Source organism: Lutra lutra, chromosome 3 (genome assembly GCF_902655055.1).
Source record: "Lutra lutra chromosome 3, mLutLut1.2, whole genome shotgun sequence".
Lineage (NCBI taxonomy): Eukaryota > Metazoa > Chordata > Mammalia > Carnivora > Mustelidae > Lutra > Lutra lutra.
This window is the reverse complement of record NC_062280.1, coordinates 185,961,943-185,982,111: the sequence shown is the minus strand read 5'-3', so window position 1 is coordinate 185,982,111 and position 20,169 is coordinate 185,961,943. Positions and strand designations below refer to the sequence as shown.

The 20,169-nt window shown below is 42.6% G+C and overlaps 1 protein-coding gene across 3 annotated transcripts in view; it reads left to right on the top strand.

The window, feature by feature from the left end:
- The window catches only part of ABCC4 (ATP binding cassette subfamily C member 4), a 248,357-nt gene that overhangs the window by 159,811 nt on the left and 68,377 nt on the right, over positions 1-20,169 (top strand). For all 3 annotated transcript variants that reach the window (XM_047720242.1, XM_047720241.1, XM_047720243.1), the window contains exon 20: positions 289-368. In XM_047720242.1, coding sequence (XP_047576198.1) covers positions 289-368 — 80 coding nt within the window. The remainder of the gene's footprint in view (positions 1-288; positions 369-20,169) is intronic.

The window sequence follows — 20,169 nt, the reverse complement described above, 5'->3', positions numbered from 1 at the left end:
CCAGCCCTTCCTGATACTGCCAGAAGACGTCTTTCCTCCCTCCATTTTATTAAAAATCAGGACCGAATTTGAGCTCCCTGCCCACCACCCTTTGGTGGTATTTTTGTTTCTCTTTAGGTATCATCCCATTTTCTTTTTCTTTACCACTGACATTGGCTTATTTTGTATGAATGTGTAATAGATTAAATACATATGCATTTAAAATATTGTTTTGATTTGTCCGTGAACTGTTTCTCTTAAAGGGCCTATCTTGGGAAATGAGTAATTTCTCATATCCTGTTCTTGCAGGAAGAATTTTAAATCGTTTCTCCAAAGACATTGGGCACATGGATGACTTGCTACCCCTGACGTTTCTAGATTTCTTCCAGGTAAGGTCACAGCGATGCCAAGTTCTCGAATGGAAAACTGTAGTTCCTGTTCTTTCAAGTCCTTTCCATGGGGGCCGAGGGTGGGCCTCTCGGCCTGACGATGTCATGTTATCTTAGTAAAGGCTGTGTTTGTAAGAGAAAGGTGTGGTTCTGATTCGGAGACTAAGTTAACATGAGTAATACCTCATGTGTAGGAGTGGCTACACAGTCTTGTCAAGGTTGGTTCGAAGCAGCTACATGCTTGGTAAGTGCTTCTCTATCTGCCTGCCAGGTATCTGGCACGAACGTCCCTTTACCGTGAGCACATTTCATAATATAGAAACAATCACCTCTCACGGAAAGATAGCTCAGATTAACTAAATTATGCATTGTATTACCACAAAGGACAAATATTTACTGCACCATTTGGGGGGATAAAACCAGGCGGGGTTACTAACAAAGAAAAGATTAGTAATAATAAGGTGAAAATAATACTTTGTTAGCAAGGACAATAGGGAGCGGTTACTGCAGATACAGAGCCTTTAGAGGCAAGTACATTTAAGCCAATAATTTGAGTACAGGATCAAAGTCATCTCTGAAAATGTCTTCTTTGTTTTTCTAGGCAGCTTTTCTTCACACGTTGATGGCTCTAAGTCTTAAGGGGTGTGTGTGTGTGTGTGTGTGTGTGTGAAACCCAACAATCCCACAAGTACCTTCTATAGAGCATTTGTTTTGTCTGTGAACTTGAAGTTCTGAGGAACGATATTGGGTCATCTCATGCCTCATCTGCTCACTCAGTATTGCTGCACACGTGGGATGATTTTCCTGCTGTTTAATTCTGTCTACTTTTCAGCGGTTCAGGCTGGAGGCCTTTCTTCTTCATTTCCAAGTGGGCTTTTTTTTTTTTTTAAATGACAAGCATTCATCAACAGCTGTACATATTCTAAGCTCACCGCTGCCGTTGCTAACACTTCTTGAATTGGTGTTTCACTCCCCCTGAGTAATCACGAACTCCTTATAAGGCCAGGATGTCGAAATGCTGCCACTGGGGTCTGCAATCATGGCCTCATCCTGATGGTCGCTCCCCGCTCTCCCCCACTTTTGTTCAATGCCCAGATGTAGTTCAAAACGTAGGGACTTTTCTGGAGCCGTTGTTGTAAAAAGAAAGCCAGAATTACTTAATTTGGAAAATTAGCTATGTTATAAAAGTCACTAATAAGCCTGAAATGACCACAGGCATTTCTGTGTGTCACTCAGAAATGCAGCCGTGAGTATGTGACTGCAGACAGTGTGGCCCACGGGTGAAGGCGTGCACTGTTACCAACGTGAACCAAATGGAGACTCGGAGGCAGAGTGCTTTTATTGCAAAGATCTCTGCTTTTCTGTCTCTTCTGCAAACTTAATTTTAATTCTTTGCTAAAACAGGATCACATTTCCCCAGTGATGGTTAATGACATTGCGAAGACTTGTGGGAAGGTTCTTTTTCTTGCCAAGTGCAAGTTAGGCAGAGGTTGAGTTTCCAAAGCTGGCTGGCCCACTGTGTGCTTGGCACATAGTCAGCCCTCCTAATCAGAATCTACCCACCTACTTTTGCATGATGGATGGGGAGGCACAGGGATAGACGCTGCCTGAGTTCATTCTAAAACATTCTCAGCTGCCCGAGGAGAGAAAATTCTAGTCTCTCTGTACTTCTCTTTCACTGAGAGACAAGGGCCTTTTTATTACCTGCTCACTTAATCTTGGTGAGACTTACCACCGGTAGTCCCAATTAGCTGATGTCTTGACTCTAATAGCCGAGGTAAATCTCGAAGTTATTGTCTCCAAGAAAGGAGTTTTGTCTCAAGGATAACTCAGTCATCAATTATGATAAAGATCTATTGTCGCTTGTTTTGTTTGCAGGTGTCTTTAATAAGGCTTCTCCTAATCCCTCCAGGAAGAAATATTTTCTCCTTTTAAAAATAGTATTAGCTACATAGAAAAGCTCTGATCCTTGCCATTGTTGTTGGTTCTTTGAGGGACACTTCCCAACAGTCGTTGTTTAAATGGCTGTCAGGAGGAATCAAGGGAAACTTCATAAACAATGCCGTAACTGGTTCATCTTACTTGGTGTGTAGAAGCCTTTCCCCGGAGGATTTGCATGCAATGAGCAGGCTTTTGCCGGAGGTATCACTGGGATCATTTTGAAGTATTTGGTCCTCTTGGCTATATTAGAACGAAGATTTTTATTAAAGCCACAAAAATGAATTTAACCTGTCCTCAAATAAAGGACAACAAAAATCAAAATGTAAATTGATTTTTTTTTTTTTTAAGTTGGATAGGACCCTGTTAAGGCTAAAAGCAACCTGGTGGTGTTCTGGGACTCTTCATGGAATCATGTAAACTTAAAATAAACACTATTATGGTAAGCACATAGAATGAAAACTAATTTTCCAAATCAAATACATTATATTCAATTCATTTTCCCCAATCAACCAAATGTTTAAAACCTGTTAGTTATAACAGCAATCTTCTGGAAATTAATTAGAAGCCTATTAGCTCTGCTAGCTGAGCCGAATGAAGAGGGTTGCTTGTTACATTTCTAAACAGGCTCCTGAGTTAAAGCAAAGCAAGGTCAAAATGACAATCAGCTTCACTCACCTCATGGCTTTGCTTAAGTAGAGCTGGGTTTTCTTTGCCTTTTTATTGGGGGGGGGTGTTAGTTTTTTACAAGAAATTTTACCCACTTGGACTCAGTCCTTAATACATTTAAGAGTTTTAACGAGTCCGGGAAAACATACAGGTATCATGAATGTTACGTGTGTGAACAGGAGCACCTTCCCCAATACACGGGGATCCGAGACGGGAATGGTTTTCAGACCTTGCGTCCAGCTCCTGAGCTCCCCTCAAGAGTTGTGTTGGCCCCTTTTCCGTATCGAGCTAGTAGAAGCTTTCCTTGTTGCCTCGGTTTCTGGTGTCAACAGCAAAACCTGCTGCTGACATCGTGGGGGAGGGGGGGCAAACATACTGTCTCACGTCAGATTTTTTGGGTGAGCGCACTCTGACTCCAGCAGCAACTCCTGTGCTTAGAGAAGCTCCCAGAACTTGAGTCTTTCCAAATGGAACAGGTGAGTTTAATTGAAACAGTTGGGTTTTAAAAAGGACCGGGGATTCCCTTGTCATGAAGTTACCTTTGGTGTGACCATAGAAGATGTGGTCCTTCCCAATCTACACATCCTTTACATCTAGCGTTCTTGAGCTAGAAAGAACTTGGCAGGATTCCTGTAGAAACAAATGGAATGCAAACCGAAATCCAAAGCTTAGAGACCTTCATGAAGGGGGGCGGGGTTACATTTTCCAGTTATCAGAATATTCAAATTAAGGCCGGCTTGTGTGATTTGTTTGTTTGTTTTTCCTTACTAAAGAGATGCCTGTGGTCATGCGTTTTGGGGACAGTGAAAATCAAATAGATATAGAAATAATGTGATTACATTTATCCATGTGAACTTTTTAATCCAGATTATGCATGTTTGATTGCTTTTTCTGTAAGACGGTGATGGTTTTGTAAGTAAGATTCAGAAACCTGAACCATTGGGTTAGAACTTAATTGTTTTTCCGATTGAGTCTGATGCTGAGAAATTTGAGGAGAGACCTGAGATCAGAACCTTCCATCGGAGCCATGATTCCTGGAGGTGGTAATACCCTGTAGAAGTGAGTCAGAAATCAGGGACAGATTTGATTCTTTGTCGACTAAATGATTACATGAGAACATTCCGGCCAGATATGCTGGCCGGGTAGAGAGTGTTTACCTAACTCTGTCCCTTGAACTTCAACAAGAGATTTGTGTGTGCCTAAATATTTATGGCTTTTCTTGTTGTTGTTTTGTGTTGTTTTTGGATCATTAGCTATTCCTAATCCTGCTCATGGGAGACTGTGACACGGCAGAATTTGAAAATGTGTCTCGTATTTTCTTTTGTCCTGAGTGAGAGTGAGAAATCCCACAGAGCTGTGGAGCTCACGTATGAGTTTTGGGAACCGGTGCTCACCCAGGTGCGGAGCAAGTAGTGAATGAAAAGAGACCAATTTTTGACCAGCGAGGCGTTTTTGGAAGGCTGCGCCAGAAGGGAGGGAAATTTCTGAATATATCCTCGGAAATAAATAATTTATACAGTACAGAATAACAACAGTCTGCAGGTTACCTCAGGGTTGCCCTGGGCTTATCAGATAAGTTAGCCAGTGGCTGGCAGTGCACCTTTGTCTTATCAGTGATGTTCAGACACGTTTTGTTTATTTCTTTTCACAAAAATCGGAACAGCATCGGGTGTTAACGATAGTTTTAAAACCGAGTCATCTATCAAGCTGGGATCTCGTTCTTCACGTGTTAGAACTAAATTTCTCTATGAAAATAGGGATGGGAATACAAATAGTATCATGCTTTTCCTCTGGGCTTCAGACATGAGAAATCGATGGGAAGGGAATCTTTGAATAAGACTTTGGCCCTCAAAACATGATGTATTTGGGCAAACAAACAAAAACGTAGACACAGTAATTAAAATTCACATTTTTAAGTGTGTGGCTGACTTCCGACTACCGTAGCTAAATCCCAGCAGCCTAAATCTCATCTTTTAATTTTCTCAAAGCAATGATTGGTGTAATTAAAAAGGTACCATGCAGATGTAATATTTGTAATGTTTTAATGACATTTAAGTTTTAAGGGATGGTTAAAATGAATTTTAATGATTAATTTTAATTACGCTGTTTTATTTCTCCTATCTGTGCAGATCTATTGTTTTGTGAATACATTTGCAACCAGAAATATCATGGAAAATCCTGAAATTTCTCCCAAAAGGGAGACATTGTTTTTATAATGTACCTGCAGTGTGTAGACTTGTAGTTTTACCAGCATTTCTCATTCTGATAACATGTCTTTGTGTTGCTTTTCCCACCCTATCTTTTATTAAACTCCCACCAAGTGCTGGGATGAGGGATGGGAGATGGAGATTTTGTCTTCTTTCGTTTGACTAAACACTGTATCTTTTAGGCACCCTGCTGGACTTGGTTGTGGAGTCAAATGACATTTAATTCCCAATCTTCCTTGAGGCTCACTCTCTTGGGAGAGACAGAAGGTCAGCCATGATCATACCGTGTGACATTATAAAAGTAGGGAAACTCTATGGGAGAATGGTTGAGGCTCTAGTGGGAGAGAAGTCTGCTTTCCTCTCCCCGTCTGCCATTTTTTGTTCCCTTATCTTGAGGACATTCTGGGACTTCCCACTGGAGGCATCCCACGGGCGGTTGGGAGTGCGAGCCCTGGTGTTTGAGAGACCCAGGATGAGCGTAGAGCCTGCATCTTCTTCCCGGAGTAGGTGGTCACTGATGGTGGGAAGATGGATAAGATTGCCCAGAAAGAGTGAAGCATTTTTAGGGGCCAAGATCCAGAACTTTAAAGAAGTCTTGATACTGAAAGAGAAAGCTGAGGGAAGAGAAGGCAAGCAGAGGATACCTGGAAAGAATAGCAAGGAAGACAGGAGGGGAGTCGTGGCTGCAAAAGCAAAGGAGGACAGGTGTGTGAAAGGCGGAGCGGAGGTGAGGACGCAGACAGCTGTCAGTTGGATTTGACGATGGGGGTCCGGTGAGCAGCTGGCACAGGTTTTGGGTAGGAGTCCAGGCTGCAGAGGCCAAGAGTCAGAGTGGAGGCAGTTGGGTTGAGAGCAAGCAGTTGGGATAAGAGCAACTTGTTCTTTGGAGGAGTTTGCTCAGTGTGTCCCTGGGTGGTTTGAGTTTTATAGCTTGTGTTTCGGGGGCGTTGTGGGGGGTGGTATATCTCCCCCCGAAATCCCGCTGATAACCAGGGGTTAGAGTCGAGGTCCTGAGAAACAGTGGTGAGTGGGACGCCCTCATGATCTCCTCCAGCCCTCCCCCCGCCCCCGGGAGAGGGAGTCTTCTAGAAATTCATCACTTGCCAAGTTTGGGACACTAATTTTGCAGAGTGCCCCGGAGGAAGTCCTGGGAGGCAAGGTGCTTAGCTTTGTTTTCAAGAATAAAGTCGGTGCCAAGTGAATTCAGCTTCTAACAATTCTGTTCATCCTTGGTGTATCTGGCAAGCCTTGAAGGATACTTAGTCATTTTAACAATTTTTATTACTTTAAAGCATTTATTCCGTACCCTTTTCTGCAGCGGACTCCTTCTCATTCCTTTCAGTGAGAGCTTAGATCGTTTATTTAACATTTCGTAATTATAAAAGAGACCCACCTTTTATTATTTCTTTGTTTCTTCGTCTTTGCCTCATGAATACGGCGGTGCATAGATTAACCTGCCCATGATCCTCTGAGATCAGCAGATACCTTTGTTCTTCACGTTCAAGTGCCAGTCTCTTTGCTTATGCTTGTTTGAACTTAATTTGTTTTCTTCTCTGAACCAGAGACTCTAGTCTCTGTCCTAAAAGGCTGGGACCATTCAAGGGACAAGCGGATTCCATCTTCCTACCAGACCGGCTGTCCCCACCAGGGGAATCGGGACTCACACCCTTTCCTCATCACGGCAGCCCTATCCTAGAATAGATGTCTAAATGGTTTGTCGTGTTTTGTTTAACAGTGATATGTATTACAAAGGAGCTCAGGCCGAGAGAGTAAAATTCAGATTTCCCAGCCCTTAAATTTAATCTCTCTACAGCTTCTGGAAAGGAACTTGACATGCCTGCTGGGCGGACCACTGAGGCTCCTCTCCGTGTTCCACACCCCCCTTTGGCCCAATCCCCAATGGACCCCCTCTTCCTTCTTCAAGGATCAGCAGAAGTCTCTCTTCCCGTTAGTGAAACTTTCCTTGGGCACGCTATTCTGCAATAAAACCATCCCTGTGCCCTATGCCAAGGCCATGTCAACCTCATTTCCAGTCAGGCGATAACTTACTGAACACTTCCTATGTGCCAGGTGCTTTTCCTAGGATTTGGGTGTAGAACCAGGCATTGGCTTCCAGGAATTTATGTATTTTGTATTTTTTAAAGATTTTATTCACTTATTTGTCAGAGAGAACAAGAGAGCGAGCACAAACAGGGAAGACAGTAGGCAGAGGCAGAAGCAGGCTCCTTGCTGAACAGGAAGCCATATGTGGGACTTGATCCCGGGACCCTGGGATCATGACCTGAGCCAGAAGCAGACGCTGAACCGACTGAGCCACCCAGGCACCCCGGCTTTCAGCAATTTATATTCCAGGGCAGAAGACAGATGGGAAACGGGCACATTTATAAGGCAATTCCAGTCATTCCCTAATGCATTAAGAAAAGGAAAGCATTTGCCGGTGACTTGCAGGAGTGCTTGAATGAAACATGGTGATGATCAAGGACACGGTGATGTCTGAGTTTAAAAAAATAGGAAGGAAACAGCCATGCAGACAAGACCTGCACTCGGGTGGGTGGGGGAGCGCACTCAGGGAAAGGAACAGGTGCAGGTTCCCAGGGAGAGGGAGGAGAGGGAAGGCGGAGCGGAGAGGAGAAATGGGAGGGAGGGAGCTTGAGGCCTGGGCAGAGCTGGACTGCATAGGTTAAGGGCCTTAGCTTCTCTTCTGGATGCAGTGAGAAACCACTGGAATCTTTTATTTTTTTTAAAGCATTTGTTTTGGAATTTTCTCTACTTTTTCTCCTCATATTTTTTTTTTAAAGATTTTATTTATTTATTTTTATTTGTCAGAGAGAGTGTGTGTGTGTGCACACAAACAGGCAGAGCAGCAGTCAGAGGCAGAGGGAGAAGCAGGCTCCCCTCCAAGCAAGGAGTCCTACTCGGGACTCGATCCCAGGACCCATGACCTGAGCCGAAGGTAGTGGTTTAACCCCCTGAGCCACCCAGGCATCCCCAATGGAATCTTTTAAACAGAGGAGGGACATGCTCACATTTCAGATGGGAAAAAATGTATATCTGACATGGATCATAGGGCTAAAAGAATTTTAAATGTTTTAAGTCCTCAGTATAAGCATCGTCCCTTCAAGGCTAGGCTCTGGGCTGTATGGTGGCCTCCCTTCCCCCACAGCGCAGCTTCGGAAATTGAGGCCGATCCGTACGTGGTGTTTCAGTCCTTAAGACGAGAGCGCCGTGTTGCCCGTCCCGGGACAGGAAGGCGGGTCTCTGCGGTCAGCTTGGACTTCTCGTCCTTCCAACAACCTAACCGTTTCCAGCAGTGGCTCTCACGCACCGGGTTGCCCTCAGCTGAGTTAACGTGAAAAAATAAGGATGATGTAGGATTTTTTTTGCAAAGCTGAATTTTCTCAGTTTTTTTCTTTTAGGATTTCTTGTTTTATAAACGCAGTGAGTGGCTCTCAGCCAGGAGGTCTGAAGTCACACGGAAGGTGACATGATAGTCTGCATTAGCGGGTGGTAACCGTCATCCTAGCTGACACTGAGTGACTTCCCCGTGGGTGCCAAGCCTCATTTCAAATCTTTTCTTTGTAGAATCTCCATTTTCTGGCAACTTGGGAGGTACCTACAGTTACTGTGCTAGTCTCACAGATGAGAAAAAGGAGACTTGTAATACATAAGGACATAATTTGTCCAGGGTTACACAGCTAGGAAGTGATCAGTTTGAAGCTTTTGTGTGTGTGTGTATATATATATATATATATATTTTTTTTTTTAAAGATTTTATTTATTTATTTGACAGACGGAGATCACAAGCAGGCAGAGAGGCAGGCAGAGAGAGAGGAAGGGAAGCAGGTTCCCTGCTGAGCAGAGAGCCCGATGTGGGGCTCGATCCCAGGACCCTGAGATCATGACCTGAGCTGAAGGCAGAGGCTTAACCCACTGAGCCACCCAGGTGCCCCTTTCTGTGTTTCCATCTCAACAGAGTATTCTCACTGAGGGAAATTCCAGGTAGAATCTCTAATGATAATTAAATTATTTGTCATCTCATGCCTCTGTCTCCTCCCTGGCAAGTCAGAGAAGTGCTCGTATAACACAGCCCCATGGTATCTGAGATCGAAACCTTTTGCAATTGTGGTACTAGCCTTTTTTTCCTCCCCTTTAGGATTAAAGGTGGACAAATCAGTTTTCTTCTCCATAAATGCCTTTTGAAATGTGTGCTGGTTATAAAGTCGAGACTAAGAACTTTAGAACTTTATTCCTTAGCTTACGATAAGCCTGATTTCAGGAGAAATACAGGAGAAACTGTGAATTTTTAAGGCATGCGCACTAGGAGGTGGAAGGTACCACATTTACGCATATTTTGACACATGTTCGGGGTGTGATGTGCACAGCTCTGTAGTACTGTCATGTAAACAAGGGCAAATAATTGGGATGAGAACAAATGAACATTTCTTGAAGTTTTGTTGAAAAATAGAAACTTGGCTTTAAACCCAGGAACAACAGCCGATTCTACACCGCACTGGTGACTAGAAAGGCAACTCTTACACACAGGGGCACCAATATAGTAAAGTTAAAAGTTAAATTGTTAAACTTAAGCACTGGAAAAAATATATGAACTGCATAAAATAGCTTTATCATTCGTGCAACAAAAATAAACACTTCATGGTTTAATTAAAACGAATATCCAGGTAGCCGTTTAAATTTTGAGTACTAGGAAAAAGTATCAATAAAATACATTTTAAGGGCACCTGGGTGGCTCAGTTGGCTAAGCGTCTGCCTTCGGCTCAGGTCATGAGCCCAGGGTCCTGGGATTGAGCCCCACATTGGGGTCCCTGCTCAGCAAGGAAGCCTGCTTCTCCCCCTCCTGCTCCCCCTGCTCGTGTGCTCTCTCTCTCTCTCTCACTCTCTCAAATAAATAAAATCTTAAAAAAAAAAAGTTAAGATTTTATAATGGAGGCATTAACATTCTTTTCTGTGAAGATAGGAGTCTGATGTGCTTGAGTTCAGACAACAGAGCCTGTGAGTGTTTTATATGCGTGCGTGTGTGTGTGTGTGTGTGTATGTATGTATAGAGGCATAAACACATATGCCCCGTGAAGGAGCCATTACATCATTGGTACGTAACCCTTCAAACCAAGTAGCTTGCTGCACATCTTAAACTGGGTAAGGCAGGGAAAATAATGTTTGTGGCCGGAACAGAGGGTTTTATGTAGGGTTCTATGTGAAGCATGGTCTGCATTTGAAGATAATCTTGAAAACTTGTCTGAGGAATTTAGATTTGAACCTATGAACTGTCGGCCCCAGCCAAGGTCTTTGAGGAGGTTAAGTGGCTGCTCACTGCGTCATTTTAAGGGAAACAAGAATGTGTGGTGCCTCTTTCTTCTTGGAAAACGTTATTTCCATTTGGTGGATTTTACTGAAAATCAAGATGAGTAACGTGGTTTGTGCTCCCCAGGCACGGTGGCTGCCCCGTGCATTGTGACCTTGGCCGCTTCTGTAAAGGATCTTAATGCTTCAGATTTCTCTATCCTCTTTGCGGCCACTGTGTTTCATGATCTGACGCAGTCTATGAGGCTGTCTGTCACCTTTAGGAGAACTAAGGGTGAAGTCAGTGAAATACGCACTGAGTGATGCCGGAAGTTAAGATATTGACTCTCAACCTGCCCTTGGCCCTCCCGAGGTAAATATTAGCTTTCCCTTGTTTTTTCATTCCTTCACTAACAAGTGCTCTAGATCGGGCGGCAGAGTCCGCCCCCGTTCTTGGGGTTGAAGCCATTCCTCCATTCTCTCCTACCCCTGCATTTCGTGGGACTCTCCATCCCTGCCGTACACGATTTAGTGGCTGGCGGGCTCTGGTGTGCGCGTGCTCTCTGCTGCCGCCTTTGGCCTTATTGTCTTTCCCCCCAGAGTCTGCCCTGATTCTTCCTACAGGTGTTCCTTCTCCTTGCGCTTGTTGCTGTTTTATAATGACAGTAGGTGCTGTGCGAACTCATAAAGCAGGTGTGGTGAATGGAGTGCTTTGGAAAGACTTAGTAAAGGCTTCACTAAAAAAAAAAAAAATTTTTTTTTTTTCTAAGTATGGATAAGACAGCCCATCAGCGGGGCAGAGGCGGGTGGGGGGCCTTGGAGAAATACAGGAGGATTCTGTGTTAAGAACGTCACAGGTGTCTCCGGAGTCCTGGGTGCTGCATTACGGGGTGATCGATGTAAGAAAGACTGTGAGACACTCCCATACCAAATCTGAACATGCTTTTAAATTAAACCAAAACTTTAAGATTTTGTATTATTTATTTCCTAGTTGGCCAACTGTTAGTTCAAATTGTAGCCCTTAAGGCATCTCTGTAACCCTCCCCGGGAAAGTGGACGGTGACATCCTGGGGATCCCTGAGCCTCGTGTGGGGAGAAGCTGACACCAAGGACAGGAAGCCAAGGAGAGAGCAGGAAGTTTACAGGGATGCCAGAATGTGAAGTTTGAGATCTGGCATCAGAGGAGATGAAGATGGATAGGTACAGAGGAGGCAGATGACAGGGGACCCGCGTGTCCGGCTCAGGGATTTGGATTTGAGTATCGGTGGAAAGCCACAGAGAGGGAGAAGACACCATGATGCTGGGGAGTTTTGCCAACATAGGGGACAGGAAGAGGCACTGGTTTGGCCAACTCTCTGTTTGGGACATGTAGGTAGTGATGCTAAGCGTGGCTGATGAAAACACTTGTTTCTGATTAGTGTGTCCACGCTGCAGAAGAGTTGTCCCTGTCCCAAGTGATGTCCTTCCAAGGCCATATCCCAGTAGGGGGCGGTCATGAGTCTGTATGCCATTGTGTCCCCCAGCTCCTGTAGCTACTGTGGATGTTGCCCCCTTGCCCAGCCAAATTTTAGTTGATGGCCAAGTCGGGACAGCTCACGATTCCAGAAGAAGAAGGAAGGCAGCATAAAAAAACAAATTTATGTATCTGTGTAATGTGATTTATACTTGAGGGTCGAGGAACCCTGCAGTTGTTTTTTGTCATTGCTCTTGGCTCTCTAGGAAAAGCTTCTGTTCTAGTGGTGTGAGGGTTGAATGTGCTGCCGTAAACACGATTATATGTTAATGGTATCATTTATGATGTAAACAGCTTTAAAATGTGGAGTGGGTGCAGTGGGAACCCCCATCCCCACCCGAGCCTGCCTTTCCACGTTTGACCCTAGCTCTGCCTCTTCCTGTCCCTGCCCTCAGAAAGCCACACATTTCTGATCTGTTAGATAGAGCCAGTGGTATTAGTTCACAAGGGTTGTTGTGAAGACAGAATGAAATCGTTTTAATAAACGTCCGAGCATAACATCTAAGTACACTTAAGCACTAAATAATGGGTAGTTCTTTTTAAAGTGCTGCCTATCTTTTTAAGTAGGAGGAGGAGTTCGGTAATGGCGTTATGTGGCGTCAGAGGAATTGTCACAGGGTTGTGGGGCCCATGAATGTCACCACACGGGCCTGGATCACAGAGATTCCAAGTTCGAGCTCCCTGAAGATTTTAGTGACCGTTTTTACACGTAGACTCACGTGTTAATTCGAAAGGGACAATTGGACCCTACCTATTTCGTATTAGCAAACTTAAGGCAGTTTCTGGAAGGCCTCCCCGCCACCCCCCTCCCCGCGCCCAGATAATATCTGAGTAAGGACACTCGGTTATTTAGAATTCATGACCTGAAGCAGCGATAACCTCCAAGAAGTCTCTCTACCAGCAAAACAATTCAAAAGGAAGGTAAGAGGCCGGAAGTTTGACTTAAGCATTTTAATTAAAAAAACAAAACAAAACTGGGGCTTCTTGAGCATGTGAACTTGCACACAGCTGCCCTCAGCAAAATGCTGTGATTTATTGAGGAAAACTGAATTGCAAAACCTTTCTTCCTCACACACCCTTCATCCAAGAAAAGAAAAAAAAAAATCAACAGCTTGACTGAGCTTAAATAACTGACTTTTCATATCCTTTCATGGAGCACAAAGGGCTAATCCCGAGGCCACTTGAGCTACCAATGCAGGCAGTGGTGGGGACCACCACGGAACGTGTCATTCCCTCCTCACCACACACAAAACACATTGACTGCAGCTTTATGAAGTGAAAATGCCCCAGAAAAAAAGAAAATGTGAAGGAGGTGTCGGCAGTCATTTCTTTCCAGAGGGGGAACGCGGAAGAAAAAGCTGCCGCATCTGGATATTGAGAACAAAGCCAGCCTAAGACTTGGGCACAATAGGTTGGGTCACTTGCTTTTATAGACGCAAAAGAGTGGAACTGCCTTTCCTTGTCTCAGTACCGCTGACCCTTGCATGGCTTTGTGTAGGGATGTCAGGGAAAGTGTGTAGAAAGCATTCCAGCCTCTTTCACCGAACAATGACGTCGTCGTTTTGCGATTTCTATGGGGTGTTGACCCCATTCCCCGCTCCCGCCCTGAAATTCCCACTGGACAAAAGAGATGGTTCGTTAGGCTGCCTTGCTCTCATCTGGAAGATCTCTTGTTTTACCGACTTTTTAAAAGTAAACACCTCCATTTGAACAGAACCCACAGTGCCTTCATGCTTTTAAAAAATCAACCAAAAGCCCTTTAGCCGGAGCCACGGCAAGGATGGAAAATTCCAGGGAACGGGCCAGTCCCAGGGATCAGGAAGGATTCATGCAAACTGCCAGGCTGAAGTGGGTTTCCTTGCTAAGATAAGGGAGAACTGGTGATCTGGGTTACTGGAAGTATCTGCAAGCACTTGACCTTTAGGTTTCTGAGATGCGGTGATAGGATTCACACAAGCCCACTCCTGTGATTCCTTCACCTGTCTTGTTTTTTAAAGGAAGATGAGCCAGTCGGTATTTCCCCAGCCTGATGCTTCGTGAGCCCAATGAGAGAAGCATCAGCATCAGCATCCTGGCTGTTAATCCCCGGGGACCCTCCCAGGCTGGCAACGAGCATCCAATTTGTCTGTCCCAGCATGTGTGCTCCAATGATAATGTTTGTAGTTTATGAAAAAGCTAATTAAGACCTAAAGAAAAAAAAATAAGGATCTAATTTTCATCCCGCGTGGTGGTATTGCGCAGAGCGTAGAACTTGGTGGCATTGTTGGGTGATGTCCGTTGCAGAAGGGTGGACACTCCTGGGGCACTCTCGCCGGGCCATCTTGCATCCCTTAGGGATAGCTAAGTGGGCAGTTAGTTGCTAGGGGGAGGCAAGTGGTGAAATATTTGCTGAGTTTGACGACCTTGAGAGTCTCCATATGCTGTTCTTGATCACGTTCCTTCAGTTCTAGCTACTTTGTGGGTTTTCAGGATGAGAGGAAGAGGTAAGGGGTGGGCTGGAGGACTGGCCTCAGTTGTAGTAAAAGTCTTGCCCTTGCTATTTTCTGTATGGGCTCTCTCTCCAGTCTGCTGTGATTCATGGTCGTCTGTATTGTCTTTGCTGGCGAGTTTCATGACTCACTTGTTTCTTGGAGCCCTTTCTGTGGGTTCATTGATTTGGTGTTCTCTGATCAGCATTTGCATTGAGTCACGAAGGAGATAAGAACATCTCTGGCCTTGAAGCTGAGGGCCAGGGCTCCACGGCAGATATGCTGGACGCGGCATAGCAGCCATTTTTTGTCTGAGGCGCGCAGGCTGCTTACCAGTAGCCCTTGCCTCTGCCTTCCCCTTCCCTCCCCACAGGGCTCCCCAGGAAATCACCATGTGACATTATGGCTGTGTATTCACATGCTGCCAAAGCCTGCCTGAGCATGACAAAGGAATGGGAAAGGAATTCCTTGTCATAATCTCTTTTTTTTTTCAGTCTGTTGATATTTTTACTGAGGTATTGTTTATACACAATAGAATATTTTTTAATAGTTCAAGGAGTTTTTTTTTTAAGATTTTATTTATTAGAGAGAGAGCATGAAAGGGGGGAGAGTCAGAGGGAGAAGCAGATTCCCCGCTGAGCAGGCACCCCCTCACCCCCCCACCCCACCGCCATGCAGGACTCGATCCTGGGACTCCAGGATCATGACCCAAGCCCAAGGCAGTTGCTCAACCAACTGAACCACCCAGGTGCCCCTGTTTGAGGAGTTTTGATGATTGTGTGCCTTCCTGTGACAGACTATCTGAAATAAGATGTGGAACCTTCCCATCACCTCAGAATGTCTCTCTTACCCCTTTGTAGTTAATTCCCAGACTTCGCCACCCCCAACTCTCCTGGATTTCCCCTGACATGGAATCAGTATTCTTATTTTCAGGCTACGTACATGTAAACGGAATCAGTATAGTGCGTGTTTTTCAGCGTCTTTTTGCCACCCATCCCTGTTGCATGTCGCATGATTCATTCTTCTTTTCCTTGAGTGATAGTCCATTGAATGAAGATCTCACAATTTGTTTATTCCCTAGTTGACGAACATTTGGGTTGTTGACAGTTTTTAAACAATGAATCTTCCAACACGAGTGTTGACGTGGACAAGTGTTTTCGTTTATTTTAGCTCAAAGGCCTAGAAAGGCTAGGTCATAAGGTCCGTGTGTATTAACATTAAAAAAAATTACCATGAAGGTTTTTGAAAATAGTTGCAACATTTTATAGACTCTCCAGCGGGACGGTTCAGGCTGTTCTACACCTTTGCAACAGTATTATCAGCCTTTTTGGTTTTGGCCTTTCTAGTAGAGATTAGTCTCATTGTGGTTTTAATTTGTACTTCCCTGATGATTAATGAATGACGCAGAGCTCCTTTTCATGCATGCTTGTTGGCCATTCAGATATCTTCTTTTGTAATATATTGGTTCAGATCTCTTCCTGATTTTTTAAACTTTAAAAAACTCTTTTTCTTGTTGATTTATAGGAATTTATTTATTTATTGAGAGAGAGAGAGCGCGCACTCATGAGATTCCTGGGGTGGTGGGGAGGGGCAGAGGAAGAGGGAGAGAAAGAAAATCTTAAGCAGGGTCCACACCCAGAGTGCAGCCCTTCCCTCCCTCCCTCAACCCTGAGATCATGACCTGAGCTGAAATCAAGAGTTGGACCCTTAACCCACTGAGTCAGGTGCCCTTATGTATATTTCTTAACATTAGTTTTTTAAAAATACTCTAATCTAGGCTTTTTTTTTTTGACTACTTTCCTCATACAGTCTATGGTTTGACTCTTTATATTGATAATGAAGAACAATTCTAATTTTGTTGAGGTCACATGTTTGCATTTTCCTCTCCCCTCGGTGGTAGTCCGTGTGTGTGTGTGTGTGTGTGTGTGTGTGTGTGTGTGTGTGTGTGTGTTTATGTTTATCCTAAGAAATCTTTTTGTATCTTTAAGGGGTGTGAAGAAACTTTCCTCTTTCTCTCTTTTTAAACATTGAGGCATCTTGGATTAATTTTTGTGTATGGACTGAGGTTCATTTCTGTTTGATTCTCCCCAGTTATTTTATTCGTATCTGCTGAAAAGACTTTTATGCATTTAACTGACTTGGCACCTTGCGTAAAAATCCTTTGACTGTGAGCAAGTCTGTGTCTCTTTATTTTGTTCCACTGATCTGTGTATCTGTCCTTACACGCACACTGCAGTTGTCGTTATTGTACTTTTTAGTAAGACCTGAAATTTAGTAACGTTGTGCTGCTTTGTCCAGATTGTTTTGATCATTCTAGATCCTTTACTAGAATATATAAATTTTAGAAGCCTTTCAGTTTGGTTTTTTTAATAGAAGCCTGCTGGGATTTTGAGATTTCCTTTTAGCTGTAGATTTTAGCTATATGAAATCTTTCAGTTACAAATATGGCTTATCTCTCCTCTTTTACAAGTCTTTTTTTAGGCATGTTGTATAGTTTTTTGTTTAAAAAATTTTGCACTCTTGGTTAAATTTATTCCTGAGTATTTGTTATATTTTAATTCTACTTGTGGGATTGTTCTTATTATCACTTTCCAATTGCTTGTTCCTAGTATACAGAAATACAGTTGATTTATTATATTGGCATTGTATCATTGAACTTATGAGCTCGTTTTGCATTTCCTGGAGTTGGTGTTTGTTTTGTTTTCTGTAGAATTTTCTACTTATACAATCATGTCAGCTGTTTATAATGGTAATTTTACCTCTTCATCTAAAATATATGACTGGTTTTGCCTTTTCTTAACTTACTGCTGTGGATGGAGAGCTAGAGCTTCAGCACAATGTTGAATAGAAATGATGAGATAAGATCATTTCATAATCTTAAAGCAAAAATCTTTTAATATTTTTCCCTTAAGAATGATGTTAACTACAATTTGGAGGTAGATATCTGTTACCAGATTTTAAGAGGGTTTTTTTTTTTTTTAATTCCTTATTTGGTGAGGATTTTTACCTTTTTTTTTTTTTTTTAAAGAATAGATGTTGAATTTTGACAAATATTTTTTCTACATTTCTTCAGATATATGATTATTTGCCTTTCCTCTTTTAACATGATACATTTTACCGATTGACATTTAGATGTTAAATTAATCTCACATTCCTGGTATAAACTCCACTTGGTCATCTTGTCACATTTTTAAAAAAATATTTATTTATTTGAGAGAGAGAGAGCATGAGAGGGAGGAGGGTCAGAGGGAGAAGCAGACTCCCTGCCGAGCAGGGAGCCTGATGCAGGACTCGATCCCAGGACTCTGGGATCATGACTGGAGCTGAAGGCAGTTGCTTAGCTGACTGAACCACCCAGGCACCCCCTCTTGTCACATTTTATTCATGTATCACTACTTTGAATTTGTTGTGTGGTTTTTATATCATTATGGAGGTGGACCAAATTCTCTGGAAGAAGTTGGTATAATTTTTTGCACAATCTACTTGGGAGGATATCTGGGCCTAAAACTTCCATGGGAAGTTTATGCGTTCAAATTTTTACATTGATATGGAATTATTCAGATTTTCTCTTTCTTCTTCTGTCAGTCTTGGTACATTATTTTTCAAGAAACTTTTCCTTTGCATTAAAACTTTGTAATTTGGGGGGTGCCTGGGTGACTCTGTTGAACATTGGACTCTTGATCTCAGTTCAGGTCTTGATCTTGGGGTTGTGAGTTCAGGCACCATGTTGAGCTCCATGCTGGGTGTGGAGCCACCTGAAAAAATTCTTTTAAAAATTTATCAGTGTTATCCCCTTTTAACTCATGATAATGGTAGTTTTCCCCTCTTTTTTTTTTTCCTTGATCGGTCTTGGTGAGGGTTCATTAATTTCATTGGTGCTTTTAAAGAGTCAAGCTTTGGGTTTGTTGGTTTTCTCCTTGGAAGTTAGTTTTCTTCTCATTAATGTCTAGTTTTCTCTTTCATTCTTCTGTATACTTCAGTTTAATATGCTGTTGTTTTTCTATTTATTTATTTTAAAGATTTTATTTATTTATTTGACAGAGAGAAAGACAGCAAGAGAAGGAACACAAGCAGGGGGTGTGGTAGAGGGAGAAGCAGGCCTCCCACTGAGCAGGGAGACCTGATGTGGGACTTGATCGCAACCCTAGGATCATGATCCGAGCCAAAGACCAGATGTTTAGCAACTGAGCCACCTAGGTGCCCCTGCTGTTGTTTTTCTTAAGATAACTTTTTTTAAGAAAAGCTTTAAGTTCACAGCAAATATAAGAGAAAGATAAAGATTTCCTATGTATCGCCTGTAGCCCTTCTTTAAAAAGAAATAATAAAGGTAGAAATTTACCCCTAAATACAGCTTTAGTTGCAGACCTTGAATTTTAATATTAGCAGATTTTTACTTTATTTTATATCAATATATTTTCTAATTTTATTATAATTTCTTTGAATCAGATGTCAGGGAAGTGTATTACTGAATATCCAATTATTTAGTGACTTTCTGGTTATATTTAGGTAATGGAGTTTTTGGTTGTTGTTGTTAAATCCACTTAGTTCAAAATATATTCTGTATAATTTCTGGCCCTTGAAGTTTGTTGGTGTTTGCTTTATAGCACAGTTTATGTCTAGTTGAAAAGGGTGTATTGTATAGTTATTGGCTGCAGTGTTGTATCTCAATCAGATCAAGTTTGTTCATGTTTTCACATCTGTATTTTTAAATTTTTATGTGCTTATTCTATCAGATATTGAGATAATAACTTGGTTAAAATCCCCCACTATGGTTATGGATTTGTCTGTTTCTCCGGGGTTCAGTCAGATTTTGCTTTATATATTTTGGATCTGTGTTATTAGGTGTATATAAATTTAGGGTTATGTGTGTGTGTGTGTGTGTGTGTGTGTGTGTGTATATATATATATATATCTTATGGATAAATTGACCAATTATTCTTTTGAAATGTTTTCCTTTATTTCTAGGAATGCATCCTAATGTAAATGTTTCTGTTTAGTATGGTATAGATAGATACTCCAGTTTTCTTTGGGTTAGTGTTTTCATAGGATTCCCTTTTCCAACCTTCTCTTCCCACCTTTATTTTTAAGGTGCGCCTTTTAAAAGTAGCATATAAATGGGCTCCGTCCTTGAATTTCAAAATAAGCTGTAACAGTAAGAAAAGATAGAAAAGAAGCTATTGACAAAGGAAATATGCTGAAGGTTAAAAAAAAAAAGAAAGAAAGAAAGAAAAAGGGAAGAAGTGCACTCTTTTTCCCTAGTGCTTTATATTGTGTTGGTTAATAAATTGTAAGCCTGGGTCACCTGGGTGACTCAGTCGGTTCAGCAGCTGCCTTCAGCTCAGATCATGATCCCAGGGTCCTGGTTTCAAGCCCCATGTCCAGCTCTCTGCTCATTGGAAAGCCTGCTTCTCCCTGTCCCTCTGCCTGCTGCTCTACCTGCCTGTGGTCTCTCTCTCTCTATCTGTGTCAAATAAATAAAATATTTTTTTAAAAATTGTAAGCCGAACACCACCCATCCACTTTTCAGTGGAATTAGCTATGACTTGGGATTAAGAGCTGGTGTGGACGTAAAAAGATCCAACACCGACAAATGGAGGGTGAGAGGAGTGATTAGTGTATCTCAAGGAAATGACAAGTTTGGAAAGGTTTAACCTTGAAGAGAGATTGTATAGATGTCTTCATACAAATAAGACACATCAGTGTTCCAT